Here is a 15,950-nt window from a genome sequence, read left to right as displayed (position 1 = left end):
AGAATCGGAATTCTCCATTAGTAGCAGAGACAGTATTTATACTAGATGAAATCATGGAGCCATACTTCAAATGACCGTAGTGAATTCTCTGTAGAGGAGGAGGTGTTGGAGGGAAAAATGCTGCTTGATATATTATGATAATTTAAATAAAACCCAAAAAGTTTATTCAGTAAATGGAGTTCTTCCACTTGCTTAGTCTTGGGGGGAGGGGGAGTTGGAGGGAATAAAAGCCCACACAAATCAGAAGTGACATTTATTTAGCATTTTAAGATGTTGAAAAGACATCAGTCATCACTGGAACTGATTCCCAATCACTGTGTAAGGTAGGGGTGCTGCTAAAGGTATTAATTATGCATTTGAGTTCTTGGGTTTTGGCTTGGTTTGGTTTGGTTTTGAGGATTTTTATTGATTTATCGACATGCCACTCTTGCCCTGGCACAACAGAAGCTGGGTTTAGACATCTTGTGATCAAGACGATCTGCTGCCTTTCACTGGGGCGGGGTCAGTGGAGGTGGGGGGGGTCAAGTGGGGGAGGGTAAGAGGGATGCGCATCACAAGGACCCTGAGCTGAGATGCCCTCCCCCACCCCAGAGGAAGGCAGACTCTGGCCCCGCCCCCGGTTATGCTCACACCTAGGTGAAGGGAAGTGAGCTCGAGCTAACTCTGGGGGCGTCCAGCCAACGTCGACCGGGTTAACCTCACCTAGAGTCCCCCCACTCTACTGCCATGGCCCTTTCCTCGGTTCTGAGACTAGGCCGAGAGGCCGTACTGAAGGTAAAGTGGGAAAGTTTTGTGTAGGTAGTGGGATCCATTAGGACCTCCGAGGTGGAGAGCCCAGCACGGGATCTCTCAGCAAGGATGAGCCCAAGTCTTCTCCCACGGGCACATTAAACTTGGAGGGAAAAGGAAAGGGGGAGGGGAAGAGGAGAGGGAAGAGAAGAGAACCTGTGCGCATGTGCTGCAGTGCTGGATGTGATGTCACATGAGTCTTAACTATGTTATTTGTCTTTGACTGTTATATTTTGGTGCAATAAAAGCAGGACTTATTCCATTTAGCCAGAGAAAGAACAAAATTTCCCCATCCTATTTGACATCCCCTTCTTTAATCACAGAAGCTTTGTGTGATTTGTAGACATCTTTGTCAATCCAATTAGCTCATGATTTAACTGGTTAAAATTTAATTAATTAAAATTTAATCAGTTTACCCAAATTAATCCCAGTTTTTGGCAGCGACAAACGCTGTTTTACATAAGCCAGAGAGAAACTAGATTGTTTTCCCAAAAAAGCCTATACTAGAATGTGAATGTGAGGTCAGTAAAATCCGGGTTCCTAAGCATTAGCATAAAATAGTTGGTTAATAAGGGAAAGTAATAAAATCTGAGATGCCAAATCACACAATATGATTTAGAGCTTATAAATTTTTACAGAAGGAGATCTGGAAGTTTTTTTTTTTGTTTTGTTTTTGTTTTTTTTACTTAATAATTTTCTATTATATATATATTTTTTATAATATTATCCCTTGTATTCATTTTTCCAAATTATCCCCCCCTTCTTCTATTCCCTCCCCCCGATGACAGGCAATCCCATACATTTTACATGTGTTACAATATAGTCTAGGTACAATACATGTGTGTGAATATCATTTTCTTGTTGCACAATAAACATTAGATTCCGAAGGTACATGCAACCTGGGCAGACAGATATTAGTGCTAACAATTTACATTCACTTCCCAGTGTTTCTTCTCTGGGTGTAGCTACCTCTGTCCATCCTTGATCAACTGGAAGTGAGTTGGTTTTTCTTTATGTTGAAGATTTCCACTTCCATCAGAATACATCCTCATACAGTATTGTTGTTGAAGTGTACAGTGATCTTCTGGTTCTGCTCATTTCACTCAGCAACAGTTGATTTAAGTCTCTCCAGGCCTCTCTGTATTCCTCCTGCTGGTCATTTCTTACAGAGCAATAATATTCCATAACCTTCATATACCATAATTTACCCAACCATTCTCCAACTGATGGACATCCATTCATCTTCCAGTTTCTAGCTACAACAAAAAGAGCTGCCACAAACATTTTGGCACATATATGTCTCTTTCCGCTCTTTAGTATTTCTTTGGGATATAATCCCAGTAGTAGCGCTGCTGGGTCAAAGGGTATGCACAGTTTGATAACTTTTTGGGCATAATTCCAGATTGCTCTTCTGGAAGTTTTTTTAAAAAAACATATTTTCTCTCTGTAAAGCTTTGTAAAGCATTTGATTTTTTAATTCGCTGAAGTTGAAAGCAAAAATAAGTGATACTGTTTTGCAGATAAACCTTAGCTTTTATCAGTAAAAAGATGTTATAAATTTTTTTCTTATCCTACAATACAACAATAATAGCCAGAATAAATAAAATTAATTGACTGAAATTGTAATAAGAAATGCCAATAATGTGTTTTGGTTTTGTTTTTTTTTTTTCAGACCAAAGAACTAAAAGCATGGGGGCTTAGAGAATTTGCTTCAACAGTTTTCCCCTCTTCAAAATCAGGAGACAATGAAAAGGAAAAACAAAAGAAGGCTAAATTGCAACAACCACCAAAAAGTAAGATTATTATAGTAACAAAAAGAAAGTTCTACAAAGTATAAATAAAACTATGCATAGTCATTTAAAATAGCATTAAATTATGAATTTTCATTTTCTGTACATTGCCCAGGTTAAAGTCAGATAGATTATTAACTCTATAACTGAAATTTACAATCTTTCGGTCTATTATTCATCTTTTAGTGCTGTTCTGAATCACTTCTTTGTATTCTGTTACTATTGTTTTATGTTACAACATTGTATGTGTTATGCTTTCATTTCTAATGAACACATTACAATAAACCAGATTTCTTATTACCCTGCTTTTTAAAATTTTAATCTTGAAATATTTGTGTCCTTTAAACTCATGTGTCATTTTTTCATTATTAATCACCTTTCTTTAACATATATACTATTCTCTGGTTGTTTTTATAATGTAAGGATAAGATACACTTGTGATTCACTATTTTGATGAGTCTCATTATACTATCTCCTTCTTGGTTTCTTCAGCAATTTTCCTTTCCATATAACCTCCTATGCTTTCTTCCCCTCTTTTTCTCAATGACTTTTTTCATAGAAAATCATTAACCAAAGCGTGAGGACATTGGGCAGAGTCCTTTGAACTCTACCCTCTTTTCTTATTGTCAGTTTTTTTTATTTATCAGTACAATTAGCATTTACAATTAAATGTGAATTAATTAAAATGAATACAATGTTACTTTTTTCATGTTTATTACTACACATAAACAACATTTTCCTTTCTTTCCCTCTTATAATAAATATACAAAACAAATCAGCATAGATTGTATTTGAAAATGCATGCCTAGTTATGTTCTGCTACTCTTGCATCTTTCTCTTTGGGTGGAAGGTATGTTTCTTCCTCAGTCGTTTGAAGTTATCATTGGACACCATTTTGATAATTTTCTGATCTTTTACAGTTTCTCCTTCCATTATTGTTGTAGTTCTCCTGATTGTATACATTTTGCTCTGCAATATTCATAAGTTTCTGTATTTCTTTGAATACTTCATATTTCATCATTTTAAAGATAATGTTAAAATTAGGAATCTTGGTTTTATGTATAATGCTTAGATTAAAATCAGTAAAATTACATTCATGTACTACAGTTTTTTTCTTTTAGCATTTCTCTATTTGTTGAATACCTGTTTTGTTGAATTCTTTACTAGAACAAGAATTATTCCTACAAAACAAATGTGTTTATGTGTATGTACACACACGTAATCATACATATTCTTATGACCTTGATCTATATCATTGGGTCTGTAGATATATATAATTAGGTAATATTTTGAGTAAAGTTCCATATTGTTTACCAGAATAATTGAATCAGTTTCACAGTTCTACGAACAGTTCTAGTGTATCTGACTACAATATACCTCCCTCCTTATATAACTATGTAGCTTATTTTCATTTGGGAGACAGAATGTTGTTTATGAGGAACATCTACTAGATCTAAGAGGATATAGAGGGGAAAGTAAATAAGAGGGAAAAGGAAAGGCAGTAAAGAGGCCAGGCAATGAAGGACTTCAAATGACTGTGGTTTATATTTGAGCTAAAAATTAGACAAGATTAATGATCTTATCAGACCTACATTTAAAAAAAAAAAAAACTCTTTGGTGATTGACTGGAAAAAGGATTGCAGTGGATAGAGACTTGTGGTAGGGAGAACAGCCAGATTTCCTGCCTTGATGTGATGAGAGAGAGGGCTTATATATAACTGCTATATGTTTTAATCTTGGTGAAGGTAGAAACAATACAATAGTATTATTTAATCTGGGATAAATTTTAGGGGGTTTTCTTGAAGTTTTTTTCAATAGTATTTTATTTTTCCAAACACATGTAAAGATAGTTTTCAATATTCATTTATTTTTAATAGCTTTTTATTTACAAAACATATGATAGATAATTTTTCAACATTGACCCTTGCAAAACCTTCCATTCCAATTTTTCCCCTCCTTCCTCCCACCTCCTCTCCTAGATGGCAGGTAGTTCAGTACATGTTAAATATGTTAAAATATATGTTAAATCCAATATACATATTTATACAGTTATCTTGCTGCACAAGAAAAATCTGATCTAGAAATTAAAAAAAAAAAAAAAAACCTGAGAAGGAAAACAAATGCAAGCAAACAATAACAGAAAGAATGAAATTGCTATGTGGTGGTCCACACTCAGCTCCCACAGTCCTTTCTTTGGTGTAGATGATTCTCTTCATCACTGAACAAGTGGAACTGGTTTGAATTATGTCATTGTTGAAGAGAGCCACATCTATCAGAATTGATCATCATATAATCTTGTTGTTGCTGTGTATATTAATCTCCTGGTTCTGCTCATTTCACTCAGCATCAGTTGATGTAAGTCTCTCCAAGCCTCTCTGTATTCATCCTGCCTGTCATTTCTTATAGAACAATATTCCATAACATTTATATATCACAATTTATTCAGTCATTCTCTAATTGATGGGCATCCATTCAATTTCTAGTTTCTAGCCACTACAAAAAGGGCTGCCACAAACATTTTTGCACATGTGGGTCCCTTTCCCTTCTTTAATATCTTTGGGATATAAGTAATATTGCTGGGTCAAAGGATATGCAGAGTTTGGTAACTTTTTGAGCATAGTTTCAAATTGCTCTGCAGAATGGTTGGATTTGTTCATAATTCTACCAACAATGTATCAGTATCCTAGTTTTCCCACATCCCCTCCAGCAATCCTCATTATCTTTTCCTGTCATCTTAGCCAATCTGAAAATTGTCTGTTCATATGCTTTGACCATTTATCAATTGGAGAATGGCTTGATTTTTTATAAATTTGAGTCAGTTCTGTATATATTTTGGTAATAAGGCTTTTTTCAGAACCTTGGAATGTAAAAATATTTTCCCATCAACATTCATTTCTATAAAATTTTGTGTTCCAAATTTTTTTTTCTTTCTCCTCCTCGCCCTCACCCCAATATAGCAAGCAATCTGACAAATCATGCCAAATTTGGCATGTTATACAAAAAAGAGGGGGGAAAAAACATGAGAAAGATAAAGCAAACAAACACAAAGATGAAAATAGTATATTTCAATCTATTGAGTCTCCATAGTTCTCTCTCTGGATGAGGATGTCATTACCATCCTAAATCTCCTGAAATTGTAAGTTTTAGTTGTTGTGGAGGAGGCAGGGAACTGAGCCATCTTCCTCTGTTCAGAGTTATTCAGAGAATTATCTTGGCTGTTATTCCAAAGTTATTGCCTTTTCTCTTCAAAATTATCTTTTCATTGTGCCATATTTGTATTCAAACTCTGATATTCTCTCCCTCTACATTTTTTTTGGGGGAGGTTTAGTACTTTGCTAGTACTTTCCGTACACATTTTTCAAATTTTCTAACTATTACATTATTACCTTCTCTTACCACTTTTTTTGGAAAAAAGAATATTTCTTGTTGAACCATTCTTGAAATTTTTGATTTTCTTTTTTGAACCTTCTAGGAAATTCTTTGATGGTTTTATTTGGGGGGGGGATTCCATAGAGTTTTGAACCACCAGGTATTAGTTTGATTTTCTTTATTGTAATACTTAATTTTTAAAATTTTATAATTCTTTTCATGTTATTTATTCTTATTTTAGTATCCTATGTTAATTCAACTGCTTATAATCCAGTTTTTAAAATATAACTTTATTGATATCTTTTGTTTTTATATCACTTAAGTTTTCCTCATATCCCTTCAATTCCTGATCTCCTAGAGATCCATCTTTTATAGCAGTAGTTTTTAAAGAAAGGGAATAAGAGAAAGATACAACTATTCTGATCAATACTTTTGAAAAAATCTAAAAATTATGCAGTCTACCACACTTGTGGTCTTCTCGCATCAGCCAAGGAAAGTATGTTTTCATTTGGGGTGTAAGAGGGCCTGCCAATCCCCCTGGCAGTCTTGGATACAGCACAGGACACAGCTCAGGTAATTTGAGGGTAGCCTTTTATGGGTGAACAAGATAGCTCTGGGGGAAGAGGGTCCCACCCTAAGGAGCAACGTGGCCTAGGAGAGGCATGCTGGACCTTAGAGGGGAGTATCTTGGATATCCTTATTAGGAAAGAAATGCACAAAACATATCTATGTGTAGCTTCCTGTAGAGAATTATGTATCTACTATAGGCTAGGATGTGATTACATATGAAGTAGTAACTAGAAACAAGCACCAAGATGATAATAGGACCTGCAGTCTTTGTAATTAATGGAGTCACACCACCCTGGCTCTTGCCCCTCATTGCTCACAGTCTTCATCAGTTCAGGTAGACAGGCAGTGCAGTCACATAAGACCTGTTCCACTTAGGAGTTAGGGCTGAGACCCCTAACATTGGGATATATTTGTTCTTTGAAATTTTGCAGCATTTATTTTAAATTCCACTTTAATTTTTGTTCTTTACATTTACATTGTTTTGTTGGTACTATTTAATCTTTGCATCAGTTCATGGGAATCTTTCTCATCCTTCTCTATATTCATCTTATTCTTTGTTTCTTACATTATAGTAATATTCCATTATGTTCAATACCACAATTTGTTTAGTCATTCCCCAATTTATGGGCATCTACTTTGTTTCCAATTCTTTGCTACCATGAAAAGTACTGTGACAAATATTTGGGTGTTTAAAGGAACTTTTCTCTTATCAGTGATCTTTAGTAAAATAGTCTCTGGATCAATGAGTATGGATATTTTATTCCATTTAATTACAAAGTTTCTTAGGATTTTCTAAAATGATTGTACTGAATCACAATTACATCAACAATGCCAACATTAACTTTTCCCGTCCATTGTTAATTTTTGCCAATTTTCCTTTATTGGAAGTATTTTTCCTTACTCTTAACAGTTTGTCATTCTTTTAACAGTTATTTGTTCGGGGCAGATAGGTGGCACAGTGGATAGAGCACTGGATTCAGGAGGACCGAGTTCAAATGTGGCCTTAGACACTTAACATTCCTAATTGTGTGATCCTGGGCAAGTCACTTAACTCCAACTGCCTCAGCAAAAGCAAAAAAATAAGGAAACTGTGGCAAGCAAGATTAAATGACTTGTCCAGGATCAAACAAGCTAGTAAATATCTGAGGCTGAATGTGAACTCAGAGAGGTAAGTTTTCTGACTCTAGGCCTGGCTGGTGCTCTATCCACTAAGCCAGCTAGTACCTAGCTGTCCTTTGACCACTTACTTATCCATTCATGAATGGCTGTTCTCTAGGTTCTTAATTGAATTTGTTTTCCTCAAAATCTTTGATGGTTTTTGTCATTTTCTCCTTTGTTCATCCTGTCACTTACATTCTGACTTTTCTCTTGATGCTGTGAATTCTGATTAGAGTGTAAAATCCTTAGCTTCTTCCCATACTAGGCAATTTACTTTTCTTTGGTCATACATACTGGCTACATATTACTCACTGACTGAAAGAGTCTAGGTGATTTATAAGCCTCTTTCTTGTATAATTTGTTCTATTCCTTTCACATTGAATTAGTTTCATATAGATTTTTCCAAGTTTCTCTGAAACCATCTCCTTCATCCTTTTCTTTAAAACAACAATATTCTATTCCACTCATATACCCTAATTTGTTCAGGGTCAAGAATATTAGTGGAATAAATGAAAAAAATTGTGAAAGAAGACAACCTAGGATACCTGATGTCAAATTACAAAGTGATAATTGTTAAAGCAATCTGAAACTGGCTAAGAAATGGAGTGGTGGATCAGTGGAATAGATCAGGTACACAATATATAGGAGAAAATGACTATAATAATCTGATATTAGATAAACCCCAAAATCCAAGGATTTGGGGCAAGAACTTACCTTTTGACAAATTTGCTAGGAAAATTAAAAAGCAAATTGTAAGAAAACAGGCTTAACCCAAGAATTCACAACACATATCAAGATAAGTTCAAAAAGGATATATGATTTAGATGGTAAAAATTGTTATCAATTAGCAAATTAAGGGAACATGGAAAAATATATCTGTCAGATCTATGGATCAGGGAAGAGTTTATAACCAAACAAGAAATAGAGAAGATTATAGTAATAAAAATAATAAAATAAATAATGATTTATAAGAAAATAATAAAAATAAAAGTAAAAAGATGAAAGTAAAATAGATAATTTTGATTCTATGAAATTAAAAAATATTTTGTACAAAGAAAACTAATGAAGGCATAATTAAAAGGAAATAGGAAACGGGGGAAGGGAGCTTTTTGCAGCAAGTTTCTTTGATTAAAAACTTCATTTCTCAAATACATAGGAAAATGAGCCAAATTTATAAAAATAAGAGCCATTCCCCATTTGATAATTTGATCAAAAGATAAGAACAGGTATTTTTCAGAAGAAATCAAAGATATGATAGTCACACACACAAAAATGCTTTAAATAAACAATTATTTCATTCATCCAGGAAACTCTTCATGATGCCATTTAGGATTTTATTGACAAAGATACTAGAATGATTTGTCATTTCCCCCTCCATTTCATTGGACATATAAGGAAAGTGAGGCAAACAAAGTAAAGTGACTTGCTCAGGTTCACAGAGCTGATGTCTGAGGTTGAATTGAACTCAGGTCTTCCTGATTTTCAGGCCTGCTCTCTATCTAGCATTTTTAACTGAATTTTTAAAAATCAGTGTAAAAATTTGCTTGTGTAATTGGGAAATATTTTTTAAAAATTAAAATATATGCCAACATATGTTTAAAAACCAACTAAATTAATAAACCCACACAACTCCTCTATTTTTTTGTCTTCCTCTTTGATCCTTGAAGAAATTAGTATTCTACTGGAATACTTGTCACCTCTCTCTGTATTAGAATGTTAGCACTTCAATGTTTTATCCTTTCCAATTCCTCAAAAGGTTATACCTTTCTTGGTTCCTCTTGTCTTTTGTATTTGCATTTCAAAGATTCTAGCTTTTTTGCAGGAATATGGGGAAAGTTCACTATCCTAGTAAAAATCAATTTTTCCACCTTTATTCTTAAGTTTTTCAGGTTTAATTGTTTCTAGTTGTAAACCTTTATGTATGATGTATGTATTTTTTTCTTTTCTGTTACCCAGGTTTTTTGGTATTTGAAATTTGTCTTTTTGCTGGTCAACTTTTTTGTTTCTTTGATTTTGAAGTTCTTGATTTTAGATATGACAGTCCTGGGCAGTTTCAGTTATGGGGTTTTTTTTGGGGGGGAGAGATGTTTTTGAATTCTTTCCTTTTTTTTTTTTCCACTTTTGCCCTTTGATTCTAATTAAATATGGGCAATTTTCATTCATAATTTCTTGAAATATGATGGCACAATCATTGTCATAGTTTTTAGTAAGTTTTACATTTCTTTAATTATTTCTCGACCTGTTTTCCAGGTCTTTTGAAAGGTAGATATTATCTATATAAATATGTTAGCTATCTTAAATTTTCTTCAAGTTTTCCAGTTGTTTAACCTTTTTCTGTTATTTATTTTTATTCTCTTAGAGTCATTAAGTTTTGTTAGCTTCGATTCATTTTTCATAGTCAGTTTCTTGACTCAGATTTTTTATTTCCTGTTGTCAACTATTTTTTTCCTTTCACTTTTTCCCCCTGAGCTCTTTTTTCACTTTTGATTTTATTTCTTTATCTCAAGCTTCAATTTTTCTAGCAACTTAAAAAAGTCTTTGTGCTCAGGTGATTTTTTTTTTTTGCTCTGAGGTTTTGCTTATTTCTTTTTGTTGGAATGTTAAACTTTTCTCAGTTTCATTTATCTAAAATTGCTCTTTGACCCAATAATATTTCTTCGCTGTGTTTTCTAATTCTGTTTACTAATATTTTATGGTAATGGTAGAAAATGTCTGGCTAGTTGAGTCACTAATTAACTCATTAGTAATTGTTCATTGTTCCTATTACTATATACTATAGTAAGCCTTTTTTTCATTCCGCTATTGAAAAAAAAATTTTAGTAAAATCTGCTATTGTGTAGTATGTATTCACAGATTTTTTTTTTCCTGTTTTATGTTGAACAGCTTTACTTTGATTTTTTTTTTTTTTTTTTTTACATTATGGAGACAGTCTTTTAAATTTGCTCAAATAAATGTAATATGAAAATTAGGTAGAAAATGTATAAGTTTTTTGATTGTTATATGTGTATCCTGACCTCCAAGCAGTATAGATATTATTTTAATATCTGAATAAATGGTTTTAAACTGATTTTCATGCATTTAGGTGCATCTTACTTCACTAAACTGTGATTTATTTTATACTTTTAAAAACATTTAAAACTGTATTATAAGAAAATTATATTTGATAAAAAAGATTAATATTTCTTTTTATGCCATTTCCTAGATGTAGTGGCACCAAAGGAAGGGATCCAGCAATTAACAGCCCCAAGAGCTGAATTTCCCAAAAAATTATCATCAACTAATTCTTATCCATTAGCTGTGAATAAAGGCAAGACCATAGTTAATATTAATTCTGATGACATCAAGCAATCGATAGATGAAGAAATTGGAAAACTTTTACCAGAAAAGACTGTAGTTGAATTTCCACAAAAAGTTTCACCTTCATTCAGAGCAAAGGATACTTATTTAGAAAATCACCAAAAGATCCAGAAACCAGCTGAAGTTGATTTAGCATCCTCTTCATCTGACTCAGATTCTGATAGAGAAGATGGTGTCTCAGAAATTGTCTTGAAACTTAAGATTACCATCAGAACTAAAAGAGAGTTTCCACAAGGAGATAATTTTGAGCGGAGGGCCCAAAGAAATTTGAGATTAGCCAAGAAGACCCAGTTCCAAAAAGTACGCATGGACTCTACATATGTGGAAAAACCTCATCAATCAGAGATGAAAATCACTGTTGAGTGATCCGAAGCCAAAAAGAGCCTAAGATGCCCAAATTGGAAGTCTTTTAGAAAACAAGGTACAAAAAGAGGCACATTTGCAGAATTCTTTATTTGAGTTGAATTAAATGGCAAAAAAAACTCAAAAAACCAAAACAGTAGTTTCATTAACCCGGTTAGATATAGAAATAAAACTATTGATAACAAAGGAAGAAAATAGGAAAAAGAAACCAACAGTTGTTGATTTTACAACAGATCATTTTAAGAACAAAGACATTTTAGAGGAACAGGTACCCATCCTAAATTTGGAAGCATTTCTTCCTCAGACCAAAGAGGACATCTTAGAGGAAAATGTGCCTGCAGGAAATACTGGTACAAAGGAAGAAGTCTTTCCAGGGTTACCAGTGAAGTTGAAAAATCAAGTCATCATACTGGGTACAACTTTAATTTGTCAAAGCATTGTTATGTCATTGAGAGGTTTTTGTGATAAAAAGAATTATTTTTAAATTTATAAATATACGTTTTGTTTAATTACATTGTTACCAAAAAATGGCTTCTGAGAATTTCTCTGGTTAGCAGATTTATTCATCTCTTTGCTAATGATATACTTTGGACAGCTCTACAATATTTTTAATGTATATTTCTATTTGGAGAGGAAAGGTGACATAGTAATCTGGATTGTATAAGAAATAAAATTTTTGAACATTGACAGCTTTCTTCCTTGCCTTAACTTTTATGTGTAGGGCATAGTCATGTATTCTAATGTCATGTCATTGTGACTAAGTAATCATCTAGTTAAGTAATATCATTTAAAGACAATATGGTCTTTGGTTTAATTATAATTGTTTTTTTATGCTTACTAGTTCAAAGTATATTTTACCTAAGTGTCTAAGGTATATATGACACTGAGCAAGTAATTTTAACTTTTGTCTACCTTTGTTTCTCCAACTTGTCAGAAGATAATAAATAGGACCTACCTCACAAGTCTGTTGTGAGGGTCAAATGAAATAATATTTATAAAACACTTTGCAAACCTTAAAATGCTATATAAATGCTATCTGTTTTAATCTCACAGCATCCCTGAGAAGGAAAAAAAGAAATCTCAATTTTAAAAGGTTGCAAACCCTACCTTTTTTGTGATTGCAGGCTTAAGCATGTTTATGTACTCTGCACTGTATTGTTTTCTCTGATTTACCACAGAAACAGTATTGGAGACCTAATATTTTTGGTTTCTGAGATTTATTTTTATAAAATAATTTTGGATAAAATATATTTTTAAAAAGAGTCAAATGGTGTTAATAACTTGCTTGCTATTATTTAAATTTTTCTTTTCTTTGAACATTAAACTGGAAAGTTTCCTATAAATTTAGGTGTGTGTGCTACTTTAAAAAAATTTTCAGGGTGAGGTATTTAATACATTAATGGCTTGGATTGTATGTCATGATGCATTATACATATTGTATTGCTCTTTTGGTCTCTCTATAGATAGATAGTTCTAAGTACCACTATTTTATACTACTCTAAAATACAATGTTTGCTAATAAGATTATTTGCTTCTTCTCTATACAACTTAGTTAAAAATCTCTTATTGCCCACTAATTTATGTGCTATCTTTATATTTATATTTCCTTTATACATTATAATGTGTTTACTAAGTTTATGTATTTTCTTTGCTCTTATGCTTGTTTTTTGTTTTTTTAACTTATTCTAACATCATGCATGTATGCTGTTAGCTTACAGAACTTGCTCCAGGATTGCAAAAAATAATTTTTTTTTCTGTTACTTCCATTTAAAAATATCCTTTGAATTGTATAGTAATACTAGAAATTTAGAAATAAGGTTAATTATATTTTGTGAGTTCAGTATTCTGTGAGTACCTTGTTTTTTCAGTTAGCAAAAATGTCTCTATTTACATAGAGAAAATTCCTTGAGGATATATGTTCCTTGTAAGATCTCTTTTCTCCCCTTCTGTTAAGTGTAAAGAAGACATTAAAATTTAAAAGGGAAAAGATATGTAACATTGGTTTTTTATAGAAATAAGATTTTTCTGTAATTCTGAATCTCAAAATGACATAGCTAAATATATTCAAGCATTTTTTGAGGATTTAATTATGCACCAATGAAGACATTGGATATGTTTAGTTAGTGGTAAATTTCTTTTAACAATATTTTGTCACATTTAATTTAACTTAAACATAGAAAGCAAAGGAACAAAGGCTGTAATATCTGGGTTGAGACAATGTGATCTAATAGAAATGGAGCCAGAGAGAAAGTTGGTAGGAATCTTAAACTCAGACCTTCTGTATGGTTCTTAGCCAATATATTACTATAGTAGCTAATTTAGTAATAAAGTAAAAATAGAATGGTTCTCTGGATAATAGGTTCTGTTTCAGTTATCATTATCTAGGCAAATCACTTAACCTTAGCTTCTCTTTTTTTCTTCTCTATAATGGAGTTAATAGTACCTGTTTACACTTATCTCACCATGTTGTTGAGAATCAACTGTGACACTATATGCCAGGCACTTTGTAAACTTAAAGTGCAATAGAAAAGTCAGGTATTATTCTTGGCTTCAAGAAACAGAAATTGAAGAGATATTTTTAATGAACTCATTAGTCTAGAAGCTGTACTTTTAAATAAAAATATAATATTTCATATAACTTTTATTTTATTTCATTTTATGCAGCATGCTCATTTTCTGGAAAGCATGTTATTTCTCAGTTTTCAATGGATTTTCAACCAGCAAGAAACTTATTTAAAGGAATGAAAAAAGCATTTATTAAGTGATTACTACATATAATGCACTGTGCTCTACACTGGGGACATAAATAGAAAAGTAAGATAGTCCTTGTTCTCAATAAGCTCATTTTCTAATGGGGAAGACAGCAAGTATAAGAAGTGTCAGATTCACAGATGAACCTTTGAATGGGGGGGGGAATGAGGACTATTGCTTAAAATAGTTTTATCAAATTATTATTCAGACATTTCACTGTATTTCTGTATTTTTTGAATGAGGAAATAAAGTTATGTTTTTTACCATTTAAAAAACAAAAAACAGGCAAATCCAATGGCTTTAGTGATAATACTAGTGATTTAAAAAAAAAACAAAAAACATTAAATTATCTTATCTGTTCATTTTAATTATAGCCAAGAAAATATTTATTGACGACAGTTTACTGGTGAAATTTATCTAAATGTTCTGTAGTCATTAAGATTAAGGGAAAATAGTTCAGCTTTCGTTGATTTTTTAAAAAATATTCCGCTATTGTTTACCTTCATTTTCAAGCTTGCTAAATGTGCTTCTATGAATTTGTCTGGCTAGCATATAAATCATGCAGCCATATGTTATTAGAAATATGAGGATATTAATAAGCAAATGTTAATGACATGATTAGTTACTACTTTGATCTTGAAAATGTTCATATTTTTAAAATATAAGTAAGACTAATTTCATTTTGCTTTGAACAACTATTTTTAATAAGCAAGCATTCTTTAAAAAAAAACAATTTAGCAAATTTTAATTACAGTGTAATGGATTAGGCATTTGGAGAATGTTTTAATATCTAAGTAACCCAATATTTTAAATGACTTGCTTATCCAAGAAGTAATTGAGTCTTCTACTCTTCAACTTACTAGCTTTATTTTTCCTCCACAGAGACTGAAAATGCTGAGGCATTTGAAAATTCTACTTACAAGAACCTAAAGCATCATGACTTCAACACTTACACCTTCTTAGATTTTAACTTGGATCTTTTGATTTTTAATTTTTATTTAGGTAGCCTCAGCAATCTTCAAAGTGAGAGTCCCCTAGACAACTGAGTCAAAAGAAAAATTTCAAGTTTCTTTGTGATTCAAATTGTGAGTTGTTGCATTTTCTCTTCCATAAATAAAATCAATTCAAGAGTAACTTGTGTCAAGATTTTATTTCCCTTACTTCATCTTTTAAAATTAATTAAAAAGTCTTTCCTGTGATTATTAAAAGTTTTCATTTCTTTTGAAAAGTCTTCAAGAAAATTCTTTGACCACATACTTATTCATTGGAAAATGGTTCTTGGTCTTCCATATTTGTGTGATATAACTTATGAATTTTCGATTAATACATCCCATATCAGAAAAAATAATCTTTTCGGCTTTCCTTCTTATTCTAGGTACCATTGCTTTTATTTGTGGGAAAAGTTTATCAATTCCATATGCTCTAAATGATCTGTTTTATATTTTGTTATTTACTAAGTCCAGTATCTACTTGTAATTTATTATAGCTTATTGAGAGGCTGGGTTTTTTTTTTTTTTTTAATCTCAAATTCTTTTCTTACACCTATTTTTATATTTATTTCAGGATTTTTTAATCTGCATGCTAGACATTTAAGAATTGGATTCGCTCACTTTGCTGATGAACTGTGTATTTCTTGTTAAAGGAGCTATTATATAGTATTGGTAAATAGTTAGAAAGTACTTGGTAGCATTTAGCCATTAGTTTGAGAGTACAGGCCCCTATATGCTATAGTTAGTGGATGTTCTTAAAATAACTTTGGACTAAGAGTTAATACTAAGCAAAAATTGCATAATAAATATGGTT

At 32.1% G+C, this 15,950-nt stretch overlaps 1 protein-coding gene across 5 annotated transcripts; it reads left to right on the top strand.

The window, feature by feature from the left end:
* Window positions 1-492: 492 nt before the first annotated feature.
* On the top strand, window positions 493-15,281 carry LOC141561226 (uncharacterized). 5 transcript variants are annotated; one of them, XM_074300552.1, is made up of 5 exons: window positions 590-774; window positions 2,462-2,582; window positions 10,879-11,809; window positions 14,061-14,210; window positions 15,030-15,281. In XM_074300552.1, exons 1-3 carry the CDS (start codon window positions 727-729, stop codon window positions 11,397-11,399), a joined length of 690 nt encoding a protein of 229 aa, XP_074156653.1. In that variant the 5' UTR covers window positions 590-726; the 3' UTR covers window positions 11,400-11,809; window positions 14,061-14,210; window positions 15,030-15,281. The 5 variants fall into 5 exon arrangements, with proteins under 5 accessions (XP_074156654.1, XP_074156653.1, XP_074156655.1 ...); XM_074300554.1 differs by having other exon boundaries at window positions 10,879-11,454; window positions 15,030-15,139; XM_074300553.1 differs by lacking the exon at window positions 14,061-14,210 and having other exon boundaries at window positions 493-774.
* Window positions 15,282-15,950: the final 669 nt, after the last annotated feature.

Source organism: Sminthopsis crassicaudata, chromosome 3 (genome assembly GCF_048593235.1).
Source record: "Sminthopsis crassicaudata isolate SCR6 chromosome 3, ASM4859323v1, whole genome shotgun sequence".
In the NCBI taxonomy this organism is placed as follows: Eukaryota; Metazoa; Chordata; class Mammalia; order Dasyuromorphia; family Dasyuridae; genus Sminthopsis; species Sminthopsis crassicaudata.
Note: the sequence above shows the minus strand (reverse complement) of the source record. Positions and strands in the feature narration are given on the sequence as shown.

Bases quoted from the DNA above. Each gene is read 5' to 3' on its own strand.
- LOC141561226 (XM_074300553.1), top strand. From the start codon at position 727: ATGGCCCTTTCCTCGGTTCTGAGACTAGGCCGAGAGGCCGTACTGAAG. The intron at 775-2,461 runs GTAAAGTGGGAA...TTTTTTTTTCAG, and splicing joins GCCGAGAGGCCGTACTGAAG to ACCAAAGAACTAAAAGCATG. The intron at 2,583-10,878 runs GTAAGATTATTA...GCCATTTCCTAG, and splicing joins ATTGCAACAACCACCAAAAA to ATGTAGTGGCACCAAAGGAA.